This window comes from Akebia trifoliata, chromosome 5 (genome assembly GCF_017979445.1).
Source record: "Akebia trifoliata isolate Shusen 1 chromosome 5, ASM1797944v1, whole genome shotgun sequence".
In the NCBI taxonomy this organism is placed as follows: domain Eukaryota; kingdom Viridiplantae; phylum Streptophyta; class Magnoliopsida; order Ranunculales; family Lardizabalaceae; genus Akebia; species Akebia trifoliata.
Window position 1 is genome coordinate 13246421 of NC_141379.1, and position 23661 is coordinate 13270081.

General features: G+C 34.7%; 2 protein-coding genes across 2 annotated transcripts; one reads left to right on the top strand and one right to left on the bottom strand.

Moving 5' to 3' along the window:
* Positions 1-550: 550 nt before the first annotated feature.
* Positions 551-4401, bottom strand: LOC147401508 (cytochrome P450 CYP736A12-like). Its single transcript, XM_086442817.1, has 3 exons — positions 4217-4401; positions 3097-3670; positions 551-1471 (listed from the first exon to the last, which is right to left on the bottom strand). The coding sequence occupies exons 1-3, from the start codon at positions 4336-4338 to the stop codon at positions 659-661; spliced, it is 1509 nt and encodes a 502-aa protein (XP_086298943.1). The 5' UTR covers positions 4339-4401; the 3' UTR covers positions 551-658.
* An 8611-nt stretch (positions 4402-13012) lies between these two features.
* Positions 13013-16126, top strand: LOC147401509 (cytochrome P450 CYP736A12-like). The gene is made up of 2 exons (XM_086442819.1): positions 13013-13796; positions 15190-16126. Exons 1-2 carry the CDS (start codon positions 13101-13103, stop codon positions 16000-16002), a joined length of 1509 nt encoding a protein of 502 aa, XP_086298945.1. The 5' UTR covers positions 13013-13100; the 3' UTR covers positions 16003-16126.
* The last annotated feature ends 7535 nt before the right edge of the window (positions 16127-23661 follow it).

Sequence of the window (23661 nt, forward strand, 5' to 3'; positions counted from 1 at the left end):
TTTTAATCTACTTTTCCTTAACATCTAATGAACCAATGGCATCACACCATGTGTATTGAAAATTACTAAAATAAGGCACTTAAAATGCTTTGAAAATTTCAGAAGTTTTTTCCCTACAAACTAATCACTCTTACTCATTTAATACACATGGCATCATGGCATTGGTTCATCAGCTAAGTACATAAGTTTCAAAATAACAAATCTCTGTTTGGGCAATACTCTAGTATAATTATATATTAAGCTCAATGTAACTAAGACCTAATCAAGTACAATTATTATACAATTATAAGGAAGAGAGAGAGAGAAAGATCTTTATTATGATTTGGAAGATTAAGAGTCGAGATCGTATGGGGGGATTAAAATCCTCCTCCCACACTTCAACACATGCCGCGTAAATTGTTATACAAGGAGTCTCCTTTTTAAAATTTCCTTGAATTGTGGCTTATGTGGCATGTGTTGAGGTGTAGAAGGAGGATTTCAGTCCTCCACCCTGGGTGCATACGATACCGATTTGAAGATTAAAGTCTCCAAGGACATTCAACAAACAACATCGTCAAACATAGATAGCCGTGAGGATTTTGAAGAAAATGGATGCATAGTATCCTTAAGAAACTATATATACGCATACACAAATATGTTCTTCTTATAAATATTTAGATTAGATGTGTAAGCGATGAGTTGGTATAGCAAGTAAAGTAGTAGCCCTTTGCACCGTCAGCCCAAACTTCTCCTTCACGTCCAACTCACTAGGAGACATACCATATGGAAGCTCCCAATCAAAGCAATGCACCAGTTGCGCAATTAATAATCTAACAGTTGTTAATCCCAATTCCATACCAGGGCATCCTCTCCTCCCCGATCCGAATGGTATTAGTTCAAAATCGTTACCTCTAATGTCTATATTTGTACCATTGAATCTCTCTGGGATGAAATCTTCAGCATTATCTGACCACACATCAGGGTCTCGTCCAATCGCCCAAGCATTTATGATCAATCGAGACTTCTTCGGTATGTAAAATCCGTTGATCACAATGTCTTCTGTAGACTCATGAGGGATGAGTAGTGGCACCACAGGATGAAGCCTCAATGTTTCCTTCACCACCATTTCCATGTACTCCAACTTTGCCAAATCCGTTTCCTCTACCATACGATCTAACCCAATCACACGTGTCAACTCTTGTTGGAGTCGTTTCATCACTTTGGGATGTCTTAGGAGTTCTGATAAGACCCATTCAATAGCGGTGGTTGATGTGTCCATTGCACCCCCAAGAATGTCCAAGATGACTGCCTTGATATTGTCTCGATCCAGTTGCATTTCGTTTGATTCTTCCATCAAGGACAACATTACATCGATGAAGTCCTTGTCGTGTTGTTGTTTCTTTTTGTCTGTATCTTGCGCATGTTCATCAATGATCTTCTCTAGCGTTTCATCTATGATTTTGCTAACAGCCTTCATGCGCCGAGTCAGTCCCTGCGAGAAAACACTTATAATGAGTTGTTGTCATGGTTTTTAAAATCGGTATTTCGTCTCATCTTGTTCAGCTCCAATACCGAGTCGTCTCGGACGAGTTTTCCGATACGTTTGAGACGTCTCGTGAGACAAATCAATAAATTGAACTGTGACTCGTAAATCTCGGTCAAAAAATGACTTTGTGAGTTGGTCTGGTTCAAGTCCGATACCAAGTTAACTCGGGTGATACGTCTCGGTCTCGGATGAGTTTAAAAACCATGGTTGTTGTAGAGATGGTTATTGGGAAAAAAAAAACAAAAAAACGAAAAAAAACGAAGAGGAAACCGTTCTAATCAGTGTTCTAAAAGCCCATTATAACTTGTGCTGTAATAGATGTCTTAAATCTAGTCGGTAATTGATTACCGTATGCATTATTTGAAAATTGGAAAATTCAACCAGTTATAGCCCACAAATTTTAAAAACCGAATTCCGACTGTCCAAGACCATTAAAATTTTGATATTCCCCAAATTTGATGGTTCTAAGCCTTCGAAAATCTCTCATCTTCCATTAATTTGACGAGCCATCAAAAAAAAAATTTGACAATGAAAATTTTGACATCTTGATTTGTCGAAGGCTGTCGAATATGGGATTTTTTTTTTTCATGTTATGATATACGCATACGTATTCGGAATCATGTAATAGGTACTTTTAGTATTTTCAGATATATACAAGATGAATAAATTAGTCGATAATCCTTGGGTGATAATAACATGAATGTTAATTCAGTATATCTTTACAGAGTACATCAATCAAGATACTTCTAATATAAATATTCTAGTTATTAATAATTTTCAATTTCAAATATCCTAATTGATATTGCTGATCATATGTTGTTCTTCGTTATAATCTTCCATTTGTGGTGATGTACATTGACAATGATACAATATATCTCAAGGAGTTTAATACGATGCAACTTATTTTCTAATGGTACACGTATACACATTATTTTCACATATTACTTATAGTGGGTAATTTTAGCTTTTTGAGATTTGAGCCTTCAAGACAACATTAAATCGTAGAGCTACGGTAAAAATGATAAGGATTTCATTCGTTTGGATTAAGCAGTTAGGTGTTTGGATTTCACTCTTTTATTTAGAACCATGGTATCATCCCATTGATTCATCAGCTTAATATATTGCCACACCAATTCCTATGTAATTAAATCACACAAGAATAGCACACTATTGGTGTGGCGTTAGTAGCTCTCTTCCTTAAGCAGCAAATTCATACCCTAACAATTTCATGTAACCTAATATACGACAGTAATTTCGTGTATCAGAATAGACCTTGTTACACTGCATCATAATATTGACATAAAATTTTAAATTAATTTATTTTTTCAATATAAAAATATTATGTACAAGTGTTATTCGAGTTCAAAAGCTGAGTAAATCCATTTTCTGAGGCGATTGGGTAAAGTTGAGGCCAAGTCACTACAAGATCCAAGTTGAGCCGATTCAGCCAAGTGTCGATCAAGTTGACTCAGATGAGTTTTAAAAATTCTATCACATTCGCATATAGTAATTTTTTTAATTTGTTGTATCACACGACCACACCTTATGGAGTATAATAGAAGAAATAATACCTGTAGGTCAAGTGCCCCAACGAAGGGTATATAATCAGCTAGATTGAAAGCTCCAGCCATCGTGATTGCCTCCTCGATCACTGGTTTGATATTGAACCTTTTGTTATTGCTCTTCCCAATTATCATCTTATAAGTCATTTCCTCTATGATCAATCCCACTTTAGCTCTAACATCAACAACACAACGATCCTCGGCGTCGCTCTTTAGCAACTTCACAAGATGGCCTACTTCATCTTTCCTCATCGGCCTAAATGAATCTATCTTATATTTACTTAGAAAGTGAATGATACACACTTTGCGGATATACCTCCAATATTTTCCATATGGGGCGAAACCTATGCCTTTGTTTCCATAAGACAAGTACTTGGCAGCTTCGGCTTTGGGTCGACTAGCAAAGATGATGTCGTGGGTCTTGAGGAACAACTTGGCTACTTGTGGGGACGAGACTACGATGGTTGGGACGAATCCGAGTCGGATGTACATGATTGGGCCGTACTTCTTCGACATGCTATGAAGGGTACAGTGAGGGAGAGCGCCAAGCATATGAAGGTTGCCAACAATAGGCCATGCCCAGGTGTAACGGCCAAATCATCTGTCACCTAGAGTTAGGTGTAAGCTCGCCCCGGAGCTACCCGGGAGCACCCATGTAATATCATGTAAGGCTCGTTATGAAGCCATGTCAGCCCCCGTACCAGGGCATATCTGTTAGCTTAGTGGCATTTTAGTAATAAGGGAGTATGACCGGCCTCTACTTTTGATGTTCCCTTCTGGAAATCTAGTAAAGACTTAGCATACACTTTGTAGGAAGGGTGTCAGTGCTGTCCCAATCCCCGGCCTACACCCACGTTGTTGAAGCCCTTGAAGCCCAGCTCCGTGGAGGTCCCGCGTGTCATAGGATCATCAATTGCTTGTAACGCATCTATTTGCTTTTATACCGCGTTACACCGTGTAATCAATATTATATCAACAAAGTTGCCTTCGGGCTTTATCTCGTGTTGCCTCGTTTACTTGTTTGCTAGCTACGTGTGTGTGGTGTACGATCATTTTACAGGCTTGCAAGTGGATTTGACCCCCTTGCGCCGCACGACCCCGCTTCGAAAGAATAGGGCCGTGACACCAGGGCCCAGGCGGTAGCCGAGGACCATTGTTATGTTCTGTATGTTTTATTGTGCGTAGGAGATAAATTAACAATAAGAGCACAGGCAGGAATACAAATATGAAAATAGGATTGAAAGAAGACATGATTGGTGATTGGTGATGGGAGGTAGAAGTTCTGAAGTAGAGATTTACACATCAATTTTCTTATCCACCATCTCTGTTTATATAGAGTCGTGTTGAACCAACTAATATTTAAATATTTCTATTTTTAGGTACAAGTCAAGTTTTCAAAATGCTGACATACGCCTTGATTTTGGACTTTATTAAGACTAGTGCAAAATAACCCTTGTCATCAATTTCTTGACGACATTTTTTTTTCCCCTTTTGCTCGAGATTAATATTGAAAATGCTCATCTTCGATTACCGCAAGAAAAAGAAAATGCATGATTTTTTCTTGAATAGCCATCCATTTTCAAAACCTTGGATCAAGTCCGAGCGAAATAGTTTTTTAAAAAAAAACAAAAGTTTTGGATCTGAGTTTTTCATTGAAATCCTGAAGGTGTGGTGGTGTTATATTGCTGACGTGGAAATCAATTTGAGCAAAACAACCCTTATTAAAACTTAATTTCTTACTATGTTAGTAAGGAAATGATTAGGTTGGAAAAAGTGACACCCGAAAAAGGCCTCAAAGAGTCAAACAAAATAAGAGAGCTCTACTTACAAGTACTTTATTTTTATATAAGTGTACCTACTTAACAAAATATGTGTCCCACTATTTTTAATAAATGTTCTTATTATTACAATCAATGATTTTTAATAAATTTAGTCGTCACTAATAAGGCCTGTCAATTCATAGAGTTCAACGTATATTAATTTCAATAGAGAAAATTGCTAGAGTGACTTGAAATAATACTCGATGCCACAATGTGAAAAAAGCCCAAATTTGACGGACTAACTTGTATCTCGATGAAAAACACTTATGTTTAGTATTAGGGTGGCAATGGGCCGAGTTATGTTGAGGTAAGGGTATTATGAAAATTTACCAAACCCAAACCCGACCCATTTAATAATCCTGTCAAAAACTTAAACCGAAACCCAATCCATTTAAAAATAGGTATACCTGACCCAACCCATATATAACTTGTTTAATAAAATTATAATCTTTATCAGAAAAAATAAGATACATTTCCACCAGCAAAAATAAAATATCATAACCAAAAATAAAATTACACAACCATAAACTATGTTCAATGGTAAAAATAACTTTCTTTTAATTTTTTTTTTTCAAACTTCATATACTTTTCTCCTTTACAAGTTTATAAGGAAAGTTTTCCGACCACATCAACTTATAGCATCCAAAAACATGATTTGATGTCACAAGGTTGTAAAGGAGAAAAGTATATGAAGTTTGAAAAAAAAAAAAATTAAAAGAAAGTTATTTTTACCATTGATCATAGTTTATGGTTGTGTAATTTTATTTTTGGTTATGGTATTTTATTTTAGATGGTGGAAATGTATCTTGTTTTTTCTGATAAAGATTATAATTTTATTAAACAAGTTATATATGGGTCAGGTATACCTATTTTTAAATGGATTGGGTTTTAGTTTAAGTTTTTGATAGGACTATTAAATGGGCCGGGTTTGGGTTTGGTAAATTTTCATAATACCCTTACCTCAACACAACCCGACCCATTGCCACCCCAATACTAAACATAAATGTTTTTCATCGAGATACAAGTGAAAGCGCCCTCGATCCGCGGGGTGCGCGGATCCGCTTTTGACCCTTGAGGTTTGGGAGTCGCCATCTAGTTATTACGGTCTAGGAACCAAACTGACTCTAAAAAAAGGCAAACATTACTAATCTACGAAAGAAAAAAGGGTCTGGGGATCACGTTACGGGGTTGGAAGGTGTTAGGCACCAACCCCGCCCAGCAAAAGCCGGTCTCTACTAATTTCCCAAATAAATTATATTGCTAAAAAAAACCTAGATAATAAAAAAAATTAAGAAATTATACCTTTCCGAAAATAACTTTATCGTTTCCTCAGATCCGACAAAAATTGCTCCTTGTACCGTACTTCTTGCTTCGTTCTGTCTCCGGATTTGATTTCCGATCTCCGAGGCAAGGTATCTCTTCTTTCTTGGATCTGAATTCTTCGAGTTTTTTAATGGATTTTGGGGTATTTTTAAAGAGCTTTTAGGTGTTTTTTAGGCTAAAATCGAAGAAGGGATGTTATGTAAGGAATTAGGACTCCAAAACTAGGGTTTATGGGAGGTTAGGAGGGCTTTTGAACCTACTTCTCTTAGGATTTATGATTTGATACGAAAATAGAGTGTGAGGACCTCTATTTATAGATTTTTTTTAGGGGTTGATTTAGATAGAGTTAGTGTTTAATTAGAGTTGTGTTTTAGTTAGAATTGTTTTAAGTAAAGTTGTATTTTAATTAGAATTGTTTTAGGTAGAGTTGTATTTTAGTTAGAACTCTATTAAATAGAGTTATTATTTAATTATAACTCTATTAGGGTTTTGACTTTTTGTCTTATTTGATTGACTTTTAATATTTTGACTTTAGTTTTAATTGATTGACTTTTAATATCTTGACTTTTAATATCTTGACTTTTAATATCTTGGTTCTAATTTGTTATTTTATGTGTTCGAAAGAGTTTTCCTAAGCGTAATATAGGCTCTAGGGTTATTTTGATGTTAGGGGTATTTTGGTAATTTGGTAATTTGATCAATTTTTAGTGATTTTTATCGTGAAGCTTTTTTTTTTTTGTTTGCAAGATGATGATTTCTATGTTTCTAGGATCGTATTTTCCTAGCGTAGCGTGATTTTTAATATTTTGTAGTTCGAGATACCTCATCCGGATTTCTGAAACATTTCTGGTAACAAAATAAAGCAATGGAAATAACATCCATCATTGGAAATCATTGCGATCGGGTTGACGAGTTGATTAATCAGGCAGATGCAAAAATGGGGTGTCTACAACAAGTGAGAAGCATCTATGGTTCTATGCACACCAATGTCTGCAACTATATGTCAATTTCAATCTTACTCTAGCATGACTCGTATATATTGTTCTTTCTATTCAAGAAAAAATCATGCATTTTCTTTTTCTCGTGGTAATCGAAGATGAGCGTTTTCAATATTAATCTCGAGCAACATGGAAAAAAAAAAAGGGCCATGTCATCAATTTGATGAAAATGTAAAGAGCATCTTATTATTCACCGAAACTTCAACGGTACCTCAAAATAATATTTGAGAAAGCCAAGGTTGATCCCCACCCTATTAGCAAAATCTGGGAAATATAATAGTCCAGCTCATCTGGTAGAATAACAACAAAAACCTTTAGATATTGGCTCAGATCTTCTAGAGAAAAGTTTACAAAATTATTAAAAATGTTCCCTATTTCAACGTATTGTGCCTTAGATTAGAATTTTGTGGTAGGGAATTACAGTCTTGAAACATTTCCTTGCTAACATAGTAAGAAATTAAGCTTTAATAAGAGTTGTTTTGCTCAAATGGATTACCACATCAGCAATCCAACACCACACCTTCAGGATTTCAATGAAAAACTCAGATCCAAATCTTTTGTTTTTTTCAAAAAACTATTTCCGTTGGGCTTGATCCAAGGTTTTGAAAAAGGATGGCAACCAAACTTCCACCTAACTCCCAAACTTAAAATTAAAAGTCAACGGTAAAAAATAACCTTTTTTTTATAAAAAAAATTTCCCAAGTTTATAGAATATTTTTCTCTGCAACGTCGAAGCATTGGATCATGTTTTTAGATGCCACGAGGTGAGCCCAACGACCATTAGTAAGGGTGAAATCCTTAATAACTTAGTAAGGTCTGTCGATTCATAGAGTTCAACATGTATTAAAATTCAAATAGAAAAAATTGCTAGAGTGACTTGAAATAATACTCGATGTCACAACATGAAAAAAGCCCAAATTTGACGGCCTTGGGCTGTCAAATTTCATAAAATTCGACGGACAAAGGGGTAGAATTTTTTATTGTCAAATTTTTGTTTTCGGCAGGTCGAAACTATCAAATTAATGAAGGATGGGAGAAATTCGACAACTCTAAGCCGTCAAATCTGGGAATATCAAGAATTTCGACAATCCTACACCGTCAAAATACAATTTCTAAAACTTGTGGACCTTGGCCTGTCAATTTTTTCTATCGAATTTTCTAGTTTTCACGTAGTGTGCAGAAACAATAGAAATTTTTTCTAGAGGTATGAGTGTATATACGTGAGAAAAAAAAACAGTTCTCTATAAACACAATGCTACTTTGAGTATTATTTGATTCAGTGGAACATAAAATCATTTTCAAATTAATTAATATAATTAAGTTGGAACAAGTGACACCCCAAAAAGGCCTCAAAGAGTCGAACAAAATAAAGGAGGGCTCTACTTACAAGTACTTTATTTTTATATAGGTGTACCTACTAAACAAAATTTGTGTCTTGCTATTTTTAATAAATGTTCTTATTATTACAATCAATGATTTTTAATAAATTTAGTCGTCACTAAATATCTTGATGTGGTCATATTTAAGAGAGTCAAAATGACATTCATGGCATTAGTGACACATATTTTTGAGTTGCCACTAAATCCTAAACCTTTTGTGGCACAAAATATAAGTCGCCACAAAATATCTTGATGTGGTCACATTTAAGAAAGTTTAAATTACATCCATGGCATTAGTTGTTAATTCTATAATATTTTTAGTGGCAACATATTAATGTTGCCACTAAAAATTACTTTTCAATGACAATGTATAGACTGTGACTAAAAAACTCATCACTAAAAATCAACTTTCTTTTACTGACAAGACATAAGTTTTTAAGCCTCCGAACATTTCTGACTCAAGATCAATTTTATATCTCTATCTAATTAAAACAAATTTGTAGTAATTGATTGCATCAAAAATAGAATTTCGTTTTGTAACATGTAGGAGTTGAAGTTTTCTCTCTTACTCAAACTCTTGGTTTTCGCTAAAAGATGCTTAAACGATAGGGAGAAACAGGATTTGGTGGCTGCCTTGGAAAAGAAAGACAATAGAATTTGAAAACTTGATTTTTCTTTATGGTTGTGTTTGGATTGAAAAAAGTAGAGAGAAGAGAAACTCATTATGAAAAGAGAAACTCAATTTCTCTCTACCATGTTTGGAATGACAGGAGAGAACTTGGGACAATTTTAAAATTTTTAAATATCTTAAAAAAGATCTAAGGGCAGAGTTGGCATTATAAAATATTTTTAAAAGGTTTCTCTTCTCTTCTCTCTATTGTTGGAGAGAAAGAACACTTTTCTTTTTTTTTTCTCCTCTTATTTTCAATTTTTTTCTCTTCTCTCCACACTTAACAATCCAAACAGGAGAAATGGAAAGAAACTCAATTATTTTCTCTTCTCTTGTCTCCATTTCTCTCAATCCAAACACATTGTAAGCATTGTTATTAAAAAGATAATTAGGAAGTGAGCGTAATTTTCATCTTTTTTTTTTTTAACTTGATGATTCCTCGACACTCAGATCACTTATTATTACAAACTCACAGTTTACTTTTCCATAATGTTTCAATACATGTCTAATGATATGCTCAGATTTTTCATAATTTATTTCTAGCAAAATGTCATATTTCTACTAGTAAGTAATGTGCATTTATTGAGGTACTTCATACTTTCTTTGCTTAGACTTCAATTTAAGTATTTTTATAGTGATCTAACCTATGTTTCTTAAATGGTCTGAATCTAATAGTATAATCTTAATGTATTTAAAATTCTCCTATCAAAATTCCTTGAGATGTACACAAATACTTGGATTATTGCCTCAATATATGTAAAGAATTATCAAATCAATACATTATTTATAATAAAAATAAGTTGATAATATTAAAGGTGCCCTTCAAGTGCTAAAAAATTTCATAAAATAAGGGTATATGTAGGTCATTTTATTGAAAGTTAGTTTTTCTTTATTTTCAAAGGGCACATGCCGTGTAAATTATGACGGCCAACCAAACTTGACCAAGCCTCTTAATTTAAAGGAAAATGTTGAAGCATCATTGAAATAGACATCGTGGTTTCTTGTTTTTTTGTGCGTGCGTGCGTGCGTGTATGACCCACTAGTACGACTCTAATTTAAATTATAATACATGAGGATACATAGTTTTGTCATTGTCACGAAAATTTTAGTCTTAAAGAAGAAACTTATCTCTAGAGAATTGAAAATGAAATCTATCTTTGACCTGTGCAGCCTCTACTTGTTCATGTACCCATTACTTTTTTTTTAAAACCGAAAAAGTGCTATAAAGAGCTAAATATAATTAAAAAAAACTTATTTAAAAGACCCTCGTGAAGGGATTTCTTTCTAAATAATTCTTAAGTTTTCAATGATTACTTTGCAGGACATTTAGTAAATCTTTTCTTTTTAAATGATCCCTAAACCCCTAGTAAGAAAGTTGAGATTGGATCGTTAATCGCCAAGAGACCAATTCGCATGAATTCGAAAAATAAAAATTCAGAAAAATTTTGTTTTCATATTTTTAAGATAGATATATAAGTCTATACATCACAAATTAAAAACAAGTTAAAAAGTGCCTTTTATTTTTTTTTTTTTTTAATTATCTTTATTTAATTTAAAATATATATATATATAAAAGAACCAAATTTTCAATTTTCAATTGGCTTATAAAAACACTTTCCCAAGACTTAAATGTGTAGATCACAAAATTATAAGGGCTTAAAATTAAAAATTCACCACTTTTCAATTGCCTTTTATTTTTTCTTTCTTTAAATCTGATCTATCATTATTTGGTGATTTAGGTAACATAGTTTTACCATGTGGGCCCCATGATTTTTATTTAAGGAAGAAAAATGCCAACTTCACTGGACTTAAAGATTTTCAGCAATCTAGCGGTTGAGATGGGCCTACAGAATTTTTCTTATTCGAAATGCAGGTTCTTTATTAATTCTTTTATATTGGGAAGAACAAAATCGTATAGCACATGGAGAAATCAAACAAAATGAAACCGTCGAATCATCAAATTAATTAATGAATCGATTGATTAAGAATTAATTGCCAATTTAACCAATCGATTGATTAATCACAGAATAAATCGGTTGACCCCATTTTGACAATTTTTTTTTCCGAATTTTTACGAAAATTCAATGAATTTTGTGACTGCCTGGATTTCAAATCCCACATTTCTCACGATTGAATGCCCTCATTGTTAGAGCTCATCGTTTTCATCCAAAATATGGATTTTAGCATCTCAAACATCTCAATCAAGTTTCGAAGATTCCATTTTGTCAAAAAGGATTTAAGAAAGACGAAAAAGCTATTTTCAATTTTTTCAAACATTTTGAAGATATATGTAAAAAATTAGGATTTATCACTTTTTTTTCTTAGTTTTTGGATGAAAATCGATCAATAATATTTCTTTTGGGTTGAAATCATTTAAACAAATCGTTATCTCAAGTTTTTAGTAGATATTTTCATGTATTTTAGTCGGAAAAACTCAAAAATTGAAAATGGATGGGTTTTACTAGTGTCAAATTCACCACTTTTTATTTTAAAAAATTGGTGAATTCAGTAGTAATTAAAAAAAGCGTCAAGTTCGACAGTAAATAAAAAGTGATGAACTTGATAATAAATAGTGGTGAGATCGACAGAAAAAAATGTGAACTCGACACTAAATAAAAAAATGTTGAGTTTGACAATAAAGATTATGAACTTGACAGTATGAGACCATTAAGAAAGAAAACGCGTAGAACTTAGGGACTATTTAAAAACACACCCTTCCATGAGGGTCCTTTAAGTAATTTTTCCAATATAATAAATTTTAGGGAATAATAAGATGCTTCCATAGATTTTCAAATTGATGGTATACCACTTGATTTTGATCTTTTATAAGAGGTTAGAATTGGCCAAATATGCTCATCTTCAAATGTCAAAATGTAACTTAATTTTTCTTAAAAATCTCGTTGTTTTCAACTCAAGATTCTATCTCAGTCAAATGTAAAACCTCGAAGACAATATTGAGATTTGAGGGAGATCGAAGATGATTTTTTTTTTATAAATAAAATAAAAAAATCATGATTTAGAAATCAAGGAAAATAGATTTTTTTTTTTTTTTGTCAGAAAGGGGGGGGGGGGGGGGTGTGTGGAATAATGTTACAATCTTTTGATAAATGTTATTTTAAATTAGGAAAATGCTTTAGTGCCTGCGTTGGACATTGGTTCAACCACTAACTTAACCTTGTAGTGCATAGAGAACCATTGATTTTCTAACTAGTATCTCAAAGAAATAAATCTATGGCTATGCCAGGTCAACTCGGTGTGGAACCCAGTGTCGAACGCATGCAATGTAGCTAGACTCTTTAAATTATGGGTCACAACTTGTAAGTCCATTTTAGAAACAAAAGATATCCATCTAGAAGAAGGAAAAAAGATTAAGAGGAAGAAGAACTACTTAAATTCCAACTTTGGCATGATGACACTTTCAGGAAAAATGGAAACTCAGCGAGTCACCTTGGTCTTGAACAACATGTCGGCAAGAAATTGATGACAAGGGTTATTTTACAAGAGTCTTATTAAAGTCCAAAATCAAGGCGTATGTCAGCATTTTGAAAACATAGCCTTGCACCTAAAAATAGAAATATTTAAATATTAGTTGGTTAAACACGACTCTATATAACCAGAGATGGTGGATAAGAAAATTGAGGTCCAAAATCAAGGCGTATGCCAGCATTTTGAAAACATAGCCTTGCACCTAAAAATAGAAATATTTAAATATTAGTTGGTTCAACACGACTCTATATAACCAGAGATGGTGGATAAGAAAATTGAGGTGTAAATCTCTACTTCAGAACTTCTACCTTCCATCACCAATCACCAATCACCAATCATGTCTTCTTTCAATCCTATTTTCATATTTGTATTTCTACCTGTGCTCGTATTGTTAATTTATCTCTTACGCACAATAAGACATACAGAACATAACATTGGTCATCGGCTACCGCCTGGGCCCTGGGCATGGCCTATTGTTGGCAACCTTCTTATGCTTGGCACTCTCCCTCACTGTACCCTTCATAGCATGTCGAAGAAGTACGGCCCAATCATGTACATCCGACTCGGAATCGTCCCAACCATCGTAGTCTCGTCCCCACAAGTAGCCGAGTCATTCCTCAAGACCCACGACATCATCTTTGCTAGTCGACCCAAAGCTGAAGCTGCCAAGTACTTGTCTTATGGAAACAAAGGCATGGGTTTCGCCCCATATGGAAAATATTGGAGGTATATCCGCAAAGTGTGTACCATTCACTTTCTAAGTAAATATAAGATAGATTCATTTAGGCCGATGAGGAAAGATGAAGTAGGCCACCTTGTGAAGTTACTAAAGATCGATGCTGAGGATCGTCGTGTTGTTGATGTTAGAGCTAAAGTGGGATCGATCATAGAGGAAATGACTTACAAGATGATAATTGGGAAGAGCAATAACAAAAGGTTCAATATCAAACCAGTGATCGAGGAGGCAATCACTATGGCTGGAGCTTTCAATCTAGCTGATTATATACCCTTCATTGGGGCACTTGACCTACAGGTATTATTTCTTCTATTACACTCCATAAGGTGTGGTCGTGTGATACAACAAATTAAAAAAATTACTATATGTGAATGTGATAGAATTTTTAAAACTCATCTGAGTCCACTCGATCGACACTTGGCTGAATCGGCTCAACTTGGATCTTGAAGTGACTTGGCCTCAACTTTACCCAATCGCCTCAGAAAATGAATTTACTCAGCTTTTGAACTCGAATAACACTTGTACATAATATTTTTATATTGAAAAAATAAATTAATTTAAAATTTTATATCAATATTATGATGCAGTGTAACAAGGTCTATTGTGATACACGAAATTACTCCCGTATATTAGGTTACATGAAATAGTTAGGGTATGAATTTGCTGCTTTAGGAAGAGAGCTACTAACGCCACACCAATTGTGTGTTATTCTTGTGTGATTTAATTACATAGGAATTGGTGTGGCAATAGCCATTCTCTTATATTAAGCTGATGAATCAATGGGATGATACCACGGTTCTAAATAAAAGAGTGAAATCCAAACACCTAACGGCTTAATCCAAACGAATGAAATCCTTATCATTTTTAAGGTAGCTCTATGATTTAATGCTGTCTTGGAGGCTCGAATCTCAAAATGCCAAAATTACCTCCTATAAGTAATATGTGAAAATAATGTGTATACGTATACCATTAGAAAATAAGATGGATCGTATTAAACTTCATGAGATTTACTGTATCATTATCAATGTACATCATCACAAATGGAAGATTTTAACGAAGAACAGCATATGATCAGCAATACCAAGTAAGATATTTTAAATTGGAAATTATTAATAATTAGAATATTTATGTTAAAAGTATCTTGATTGATGTACTCTGTATAAATATACCGAATTAACATTCATGTTATTATCACCCAAGAATTATCGACTAATTTATTCATCTTGTATATATCTGAAAATGCCAAAAGTACCTATTACATGACTCCGAATAAGTATGCCTATATCATAACATGAAAAAAAAAATCCCATATTCGACGGCCTTCGACAAATCAAGATGTCAAATTTTTTTTTTTTCAACGGTTCATCAAATTAATGGAAGATAGGAGAATTTCAAAGGCTTAGAACCATCAAATTTGGGGAATATCAAAATTTTAACGGTCTTGGACAGTCGGAATACGGTTTCTAAAATTTGTAGGCCTTGATCGGTTGAATTTTCCAATTTTCAAATAATGCAGATGGTAATCAATTACCAACTAGATTTAATACATCTATTACAGCACAAGTTATAATGGGTTTTTAGAACACTGATTAAAACGGTTTCCTCTTCTTCTTTTTTTTTTTTTTTTTTTTTTTTTTTTTTTTTCCAATAACCATCTCTACAACAACTCGTTATAAATGTTTTCTCACAGGGACTGACTCGGCGCATGAAGGCTGCTAGCAAGATCATAGATGAAACGCTAGAGAAGATCATTGATGAACATGCGCAAGATACAGACAAAAAGAAACAACAACATGACAAGGACTTCGTCGATGTAATGTTGTCCTTGATGGAAGAATCAAACGAAATGCAACTGGATCGAGACAATATCAAGGCAGTGATCTTCGACATTCTTGGGGGTGCAATGGACACATCAACCACCGCTATTGAATGGGTCTTATCAGAACTCCTAAGACATCCCAAAGTGATGAAACGACTCCAACAAGAGTTGACACGTGTGATTGGGTTAGATCGTATGGTAGAGGAAACGGATTTGGCAAAGTTGGAGTACATGGAAATGGTGGTGAAGGAAACATTGAGGCTTCATCCTGTGGCATCACTGCTTGTCCCTCACGAGTCTACAGAGGACATTGTTATCAACGGATTTTACATACCGAAGAAGTCTCGATTGATCATAAATGCTTGGGCGATTGGACGAGACCCTGATGCGTGGTCAGATAATGCTGAAGATTTCATTCCAGAGAGATTCAATGGTACAAATATAGACATTAGAGGTAACGATTTCGAACTAATACCATTTGGATCGGGGAGGAGAGGATGCCCTGGAATGGAATTGGGATTAACAACTGTTGGATTATTAATTGCGCAACTGGTGCATTGCTTTGATTGGGAGCTTCCATATGGTATGTCTCCTAGTGAGTTGGACGTGAAGGAGAAGTTTGGACTAACAGTGCAAAGGGCTACTACTTTACTTGCTATACCAACTTATCGCTTACACATCTAATCTAAATATTTATAAGAAGAATATATTTGTGTTATGTATATATAGTTTCCTAAGGATACTATGCACCACTTTCTTCAAAATCCTCACGACTATCTATGTTTGACGATGTTGTTTCTTGAGTGTCCTTAGAGACTTTAATCTTCAAGTCAATATCGTATGCACCCAGGTTGGAGGATGAAATCCTCCTCCCACACCTCAACACATGCCACAATTCAAGGAAATTTTAAAAAGGAGATTCCTTGGATTATAATTTACGCGGCATGTGTTGAAGTGTGGGAGGAGGATTTTAATCCCTCACCCTAGTGCATACGATCTGAACTCTTAATCTTCCAAATCACAATAAAGATCACTCTCTCTCTCTCTCTCTCTCTTTCTTATAATTGTATACTAATTGTACTTGATTAAGTCTTAGTTACATTGAGGATAATATATAATTATACTAGAATATTGCCCAAACAGAGATTTGTTGTTTTGAAACTTATGTACTCAGCTGATGAACCAAAGCCATGATGCCATGTGTATTAAATGAGTAAGAGTGATTAGTTTGTAGGGAAAAAACTTCTAAAATTTTCAAAGCAACTTAAGTGCCTTATTTTTTGTAATTTTCAATACACATGGTGTGATGCCCTTGGTTCATCAACTAATTAGTACGTAAATTTCAAAATAGCAAATCTTTGCTTATATTGCCTACGAGTCGGGCACGATTTTTGAGGTTGTTGGGAGGTAAAAGAGAAAATACAATAAAAATTGGAGAGGTATTAATTTGCTAAGTAAGGGGGAAAGTGGAAAGAGAATAAAGTTGGAGGGTATTATTGAAAATGGGATAAGAGAAAAATGTATTTTTCGAAAAAGGGATGAGAAGAGGAAATGCAATAAAACCAATGATATTCTTGGAAAGGGGAGGAAAAAAAAGAAAATAAAAGTTAAAAGCTTGGGAGGGGGGGGGGGACAATCTTATTTTATTATATAGATGTAGAGGTCGTCTTTGTGACAAACCTTGAGATCCAAGCTCTTCCTCGAGATTGGCTTGGATTCTGATCTTCCCTTTGACCTGTGAGCCCTGCAACACAAAAACTCCAACGCTCAAGTCAAGAAAGAATGCAAAAATAATAGTAATATTTTCTAGGGGTGCAACTCGGTTCGGGTTGGTTCGGTTTAGAGTAAAATTAGAATCGAACCGACCAAGGTCGGTTCCATTATATGAGAACCAGAACCGAACTGATTTGGTCTAGAACCGAACCAACCCAAACCGATCTTAATTCAGTTTGGTTCGGTTCGGTTCCATGGGTTGAAAAAACAAAAACAAAAAAAAATTTCTCCCACAAATTTATCAAAAAAATTAGGTAAACACATAAATTATAAAAAAAATTAAAAACCAAAAAAAAATATGAGATCACATAAAAATTAGATTAATTTCAAAAAAAAAAATTAGATTTCTAAAAATTATAGAAAAAATTAATTTTTCTCCAAAATCCATCCAAAACAAAATGGGTTTAGCTAACCTGCAGCCGCGCTCCCACAGCCGCACGCAGAGAGAGAGAGAGGACATCTGCCGGCCACCGGAGTTCGCACGCCTGCAGTCCCAAGCCGAGAGAGAGAGCAGCAGCAGCCGCTGTCGCCCGCAGCAGGAGCTGTCGCCCTCAGCAGCAGCAGCAGCCACCGCCCGCAGCAGCTCCTCCTTCGACGAGAGAGAGAGAGAGCAGCCGTCGCCCGCAGAAACTCCGACGAAGACGAGAGAGAGAAAGGGCAGCAACAGCTCCTCCTTCGACGACGAGAGAGAGAGAGAGAGAAAGAGCAGTAGCTCCTCCTCCTTCGACGAGAGAGAGAGAGAGAGAGAGCAGCCCGCAGCAGCTCCTCCGACGGCAGAGAAAGAGAGCTCGGCAGAGAGAGAGTGGAAGGAAAAATGAAAGAATGAAAATGGTTTAGGGTTTTAAAAAATGAAATATATATATATTTTATTTAAAAATAATGATTGGTTCGGTTTTCGGTTTGGTTCGATTTTTTATTAAATCTGAACCGAGAACCGAACCGAATCCATCAGTTCTTCATTTTTAAAACCCGAAACCGAACCGTTTTTCATCTAAACCGAACCAAACCAATCCAAAACACACGGATTGGTTCGGTTCTCGGTTTGAACCGAATTAACTTGCACCCCAAATATTTTCCTTCTCCAATTTTCGTACATTTTATGATGGTGATATTCTATTTATAGATATTAGGAGTAATTTCTTCTTTTAGTGAACTTCTTGGATCATCCTCATCCCCAATAGAATCTTTCTTTAATCTTCTCATTTCTTTTCGGGTTGTTTTTTATCTATAAAACAATTGCTTGATTTGGTATCTCAATCCCACATATTGAGGGATTTGAAGTAATCATTGAGATTGGCATTGCCCTGAGCTTGTAACTTACGTTACCCATCATCCGACTTTCATTTAGGCCTAGATGCCTTATTCTCCCATTCTTCTACCACGTGTCCCTTTCCCCAGACTACTCAATTTTCCCTCCACAATGCCCCCTCTTGGAAGTTTAAGTATAGCTTGATCTTTTAAGACTCTTTGGCCATATTTATCTTGAACTTAACGTTTTTTGACCTTCATATTCGCCACTCTTCTATCGGTTATGTTGATTTAAGGTTCCTATACCTTGCATTTAATGATCGTCTACGTATCGTCCACTTATAGGTTCTCCATTCTACGCTGACTAACAGATTCACGAGGATTTGATGCGCTGCCACCCCTCGTTCATCCTGCTGGCGGCCATTAAATGCCTATCTACACATGGCATAGCTTGATTGGGTGGGTTCGGCGTCGTTGTCGTTCGATCATTTCATTTTTCTCTCTCAATTATGCATGTTTTTCCCTTAATGGTATCATTTTTTGAGGTTCATTATTATTATGTCTCTCGAGGCATTTTCAATCTTTGATTTTTGTTCAAATCTCAAGGCGTCTTTTTTCCTATTTAAGGGACCTTTCTACTCTCATTTTTCCTTCTCTCTCACCTTACTCTCTGCCTTAGCGTTCTCTTGTGTTTAACTTTTTTTAGTGTCTTCAAGTGGCGCTCTCTGCTTCATCTTCTTAGGTACCTTTCCTTCCCTTATTCTTTTATGTTTCTCCTAATTTTGTTGATATCTCTTCTTCTTTATCTTTTAAGACTTCCTTTCCAATCTCTCTGGATGGGGAATCTCACAATCCCACCAAACCCTCAATTGAATCCCTTAGGTCACAATTTAGCATTATTGACTCAATAAGTATTTCATACGTTGCTAAGCTAAGACCTTTAGAGAAGTGGGAAGAAGGTACCATAGTAATTTACTAGGTTCAACTTTGCATTGGCCTTCAAATCTCTTTGATTCCATTAACCCGCAAGGTCCTAAATTGTTGCCAAAAGACTACTGGTCAGATGACTGAGAATTTTTCACATGATTGAGTTGGTGAATTTGAAGTTGATTGAGCACCATAAGCTCAGTCCTTATCCTGCTACCCCTCAATCTTCCTTGCACCAGCTCCATGACTGGAAATAAAAAAGAAAGACATGGGGGAATCCTCTCCGAGTGTGCAAGGAAGCTCCACCTCGTTCCTTAACTAACCCCCTATCAACCATACTGATCAAGACTTAGATGTTCAAATCATTCATCTGACCCAAATTGGGTCTAGTAATTGAACCCAGGCTCAGGGTTTGGATACTCTACCTCCTACCAAGAGGACAAAGGGAGTTGTTCTTCTTCTTCAAGAGTAGCAGGTGAACATGGCTCCTACCACTTTTGCCAACCAGAAGACACACCCAACTTCTAGGAAACGGTCCGGGTCTTCTTCCCAAGCGTTTGACACCCATCAGGTCTCCACCTCTACAGATAAGGCTTTTTTTTTGCATGTGCCCTTGATCGGGCACGGACTGTTCATCTTTTGGAAGATAAAAATGTCCTTTACAATCTATTGGATTCAGACTTCGAGTCCTTATTCAAGAAATTTTTCCTGAGTATGGCTTAAGTATCATTTTTCTTTCTTTTTTGTTTTCTTTCCAAAGAAGTACGACCAACTATATGATGAGATGAAGGCCACCCTTACTCAATGGGATCAAGACATTGCCGACCTAAAAGCAGGGGTTAAAGATCTAAAGGAGTCACTCCAGAAATTCTGGGAACTATCAACTCAACAGAAGGAAGACCTTCGACAAAAAAAAATCTCTGAAGTGGAGACTTCTGTCAAAAAGAAAGATAAAAGAGAAGGATAAATTGTGCACAAGTTTTAGAAAATTCTCTTGGTAGGGTAAAATTGCCATAACCTCTATATTTGAATTAATTTAAATTGAACTCTCTTGAGTTGAGGCCCAAGCTTGTGGGCACAAGATTAAAATACCTCCATTTAAATTAAACAATGTGAGGTTAAGGTGGTAATTCAACTCATGTGGGGACCAGCACTTGACTAAGGGTTTTTGTTAGAAGAATTAGAGAGTTACTTGAAAATCAAGGTGAGGCGATTATTAGAAGGTTGATAGAGACATAAAAGAGAAAATTGGAAGGATTTCTTGGGGGAAAATCATTAAGTAGAGGGATAAGGGAGTCATTTATCTTAATAAAATTCGAGTTAACATGAATTGTAACAACCTAGTAGAATTGGCCTAAGCTGAGCTTTGACTTGCACAAAATTATGCCTAGTTGAAAGTGACCCTCATCCTATGCAAATTTTACCCTTGCTGAAGGTAAGGTTCGGCCAAGCCAAACAAATGGCATGGCCAAGGAACAAGTTCGGTTAGGCTTAAAAAATGTCCTGGCCAAGCGTCTAGTTTAGCTAGGTTTAAAAAATCCTCTTGATAATTGCCTCTAGGCCTTGTGACTTCTCAAAAGCTGAGCTTTAAAGTCTTTTTAAAATACACCTTGGGTCAAGCTCATTCTTGGAATGTTTTTTGTTGCTCTCTAGCTCAACCTAGGCAAAAAGGGGTGTCTACAAAACTTATCATTTTTAGTTAGATTAGGTTTGTTTTTTAAATTTATATTTTAAGTTGATTTAATTGAGACTAAAAAATTAAGATTTTTTAAATTCTTGAGAGCACAAGGAATTGGGCCCATCAACTTAACTAATGCAATTGTTGGTTATTTAAAATTTATCAATTACCCAAACTTGATTAATATTTATCAAAATTTCATTTCACATTTCATTAAGGTTTCAATTATTGATTTAAAGCTTTTAACGTGTCTTACAAGATTTTCAAATTTTGAAATTTGTAAATTATCATTTTACCCTCAAAAGAGCTTTTACTTCAAGAGATCATTTTTCGACGTTTTGAAATATTTTGGAATCTATTTTTCATGAGCAATTCATTGAAAATGTTAGTTTACATCGTTCGTGAATTTTCAATATGAAATAGGTGCGGGTCTCAGGAAGGGTATTTTGATAATTCTGTCAAATTTATTAAAAATTGGCAAAAAGAAATTTTATTTGGTCTTGAGTTGTCATTTTATGTGTACAAAAGGGTTTTTATATGTATAATTTAGTTTCTAAGTATTTTTTGGCCATAAGGATATTTTGGTAATTTGATCAGATTTTTGCTAATTTCTCTTAATTTTTTTTTAGTCTCGAAATGATGATTTCTATGTTTCGAATCATGTTTTCCTAATGTACTATAGTTTTTAAGGTTTCTTCGATGTAGAATATCACATCCAAGCTTTAGAACATATCCAAATATAAGCAAAATCTCTTTAGAACATTCGTTCATCTTCAAGAATCATCATAATTGGATTGATAAGTTTATCAATCAAGCGAGTGAAAAATAGGGTGTCTACAATGTTATTAATTTTCAAGTGTTGGCCATAGAAAAAAAAATCTTATTTCTAAGGGCACCACCACAAACTTAACCCCATATTTACAATCATTCTCCTTCATTTACACTCCCGTTGGCATCTTCGGTGAACCAACACGCCCAAAAGTTTAGGCCACAACACCAGTAACTTTAATCACATTGAAAAATTCTATATTTTTTAAAAATATAGAAAATGACAGTGAATTCTCAATGGTAAACCCTTGAAATCATATAAATTAATTTTATATCATTTTTATAAATAAAAGAGAAAAAAAATTAACTTAGGTCATACTTCACATCCCTAATGGATGCTCTTCAAAACAACGAATTATGGACTAAAATAAGGTTATGTCGGAAGTACAAAGTTAACATGTCTCATTATATGTCAAATGCCCACTCTGGACACATTGGATTATTTTTAAGTATAATTCGTGTTGGATGGACCCTCTCAACATGGCTTAAAGCATGTCGGATGAAAGCTCTCAACATGACTACATGAATGGCAGATGACAATTCTTGATGCAGTGGGTTATTTTGCTTATTCTCTCTTTCTTCCTCTTCTTCTTTGATCTCTTTTTTCTTCTCTAACTTTATTCTTCTTCTTCTTTTTCTTCAATCTTTATTTTTTTTTTCCTTTATTCTTCTTCTTTGATGGAGTCATCGGAACCGTTGGAATAATTTTAAATGAGAGGATGACGGGAGTGCAAACGCTATAATAGAGGTGCCCCTAAAAATATGAAGTCCCTTAAAAGTTTCTTGGCGTGTCAATAAAATTTCACTTTTTATAAACCTTACCTACATAAATCTCGGGTATATTGTTATCATCTTCGGATGATGAAGTTGGTATATCGCCTATGAGATCATCATTATTGCTATCAAAGTCATTTTCTTCTAATATAAGATTATGTTCAACAGAATCATGTATAGTCAAATTATAGACATTTTCATATATTTGATTTGGTGAGTTGGGGTCACTTTGTAAATTCACGTGATTGTGATTATAATTTGATTAGCGCATTTCAACGCAACTGAATTATGTGTTTTCAAGATGGACTAAAAAATAATTATACTTTGGAAATTCTCATTCACTTCTAATATATATTTCCAAGTAGGTTGGTTATAAATATCAATTAAAATTGGTTGAGAATCTATTGTAATAATTGGCCTCAAGATAAAATTCGTTCAATGTCGTAATTTGAAACAACTATGTCATTCCAGTAATGTAACCTTTGACGTTACAATCCAAATTTGAGCATTACCTCCTATGTATGTCAAATCTTCACAATAACTTCCATCCAATCATTCTTTAAGCCATTTTAGGAATTTGATTTTTGCTTATATAACATTTGAAAAAAAAAAAAAAAAATAGAACCAGTTAGAAAAGTGAGAGAGTAAGAAATAGTAAAATCACCAAAGTTGAGCAAGTGAGGAAGAACCAACCCTAAACCCTATTTACAAGTGAAAAGTCCTCACATTTTCAAAATAATATCATTAATAACCATTTGAATTGAAAACATGCAGTCCAACAACCTATTTTCATCATAAATTCGTTCGATAAACATTGAAATTGAAAAATAGGCAATCAAATCACATGTTTTCATTCAAATATTTGATTGTTAGTGGAAAAAGGTTGTTGGACAGCCCGTAAAGGATAAATCTAATGGACATGAAAGTGAAAGGATGCCAATTCACATGGAGCAACAAGTAAGATGACAAAAGGATATTCTTCAAGCTTGATAGAGTCCTATCCAACATTAAATTCTTGAACTTTTGGACTGAAGAAAAAATATTCTTAGAGGTCGTGAAGGCTAGCTGGGAGGAGCCAGTGAGAGGGAACTGCAAGTACATAATGGTCTTTAAAG

Coding starts and splice junctions, on each gene's coding strand:
- LOC147401508 (XM_086442817.1), bottom strand. CDS start 4,338: ATGTCTTCTTTCAATCCTATTTTCATATTTGTATTCCTGCCTGTGCTC. Junction 3,671..4,216: donor CCTCGGCTACCGCCTGGGCC/CTGGTGTCACGG, acceptor TGGCCGTTACAC/CTGGGCATGGCCTATTGTTG. Junction 1,472..3,096: donor TTGGGGCACTTGACCTACAG/GTATTATTTCTT, acceptor GTTTTCTCGCAG/GGACTGACTCGGCGCATGAA.
- LOC147401509 (XM_086442819.1), top strand. CDS start 13,101: ATGTCTTCTTTCAATCCTATTTTCATATTTGTATTTCTACCTGTGCTC. Junction 13,797..15,189: donor TTGGGGCACTTGACCTACAG/GTATTATTTCTT, acceptor GTTTTCTCACAG/GGACTGACTCGGCGCATGAA.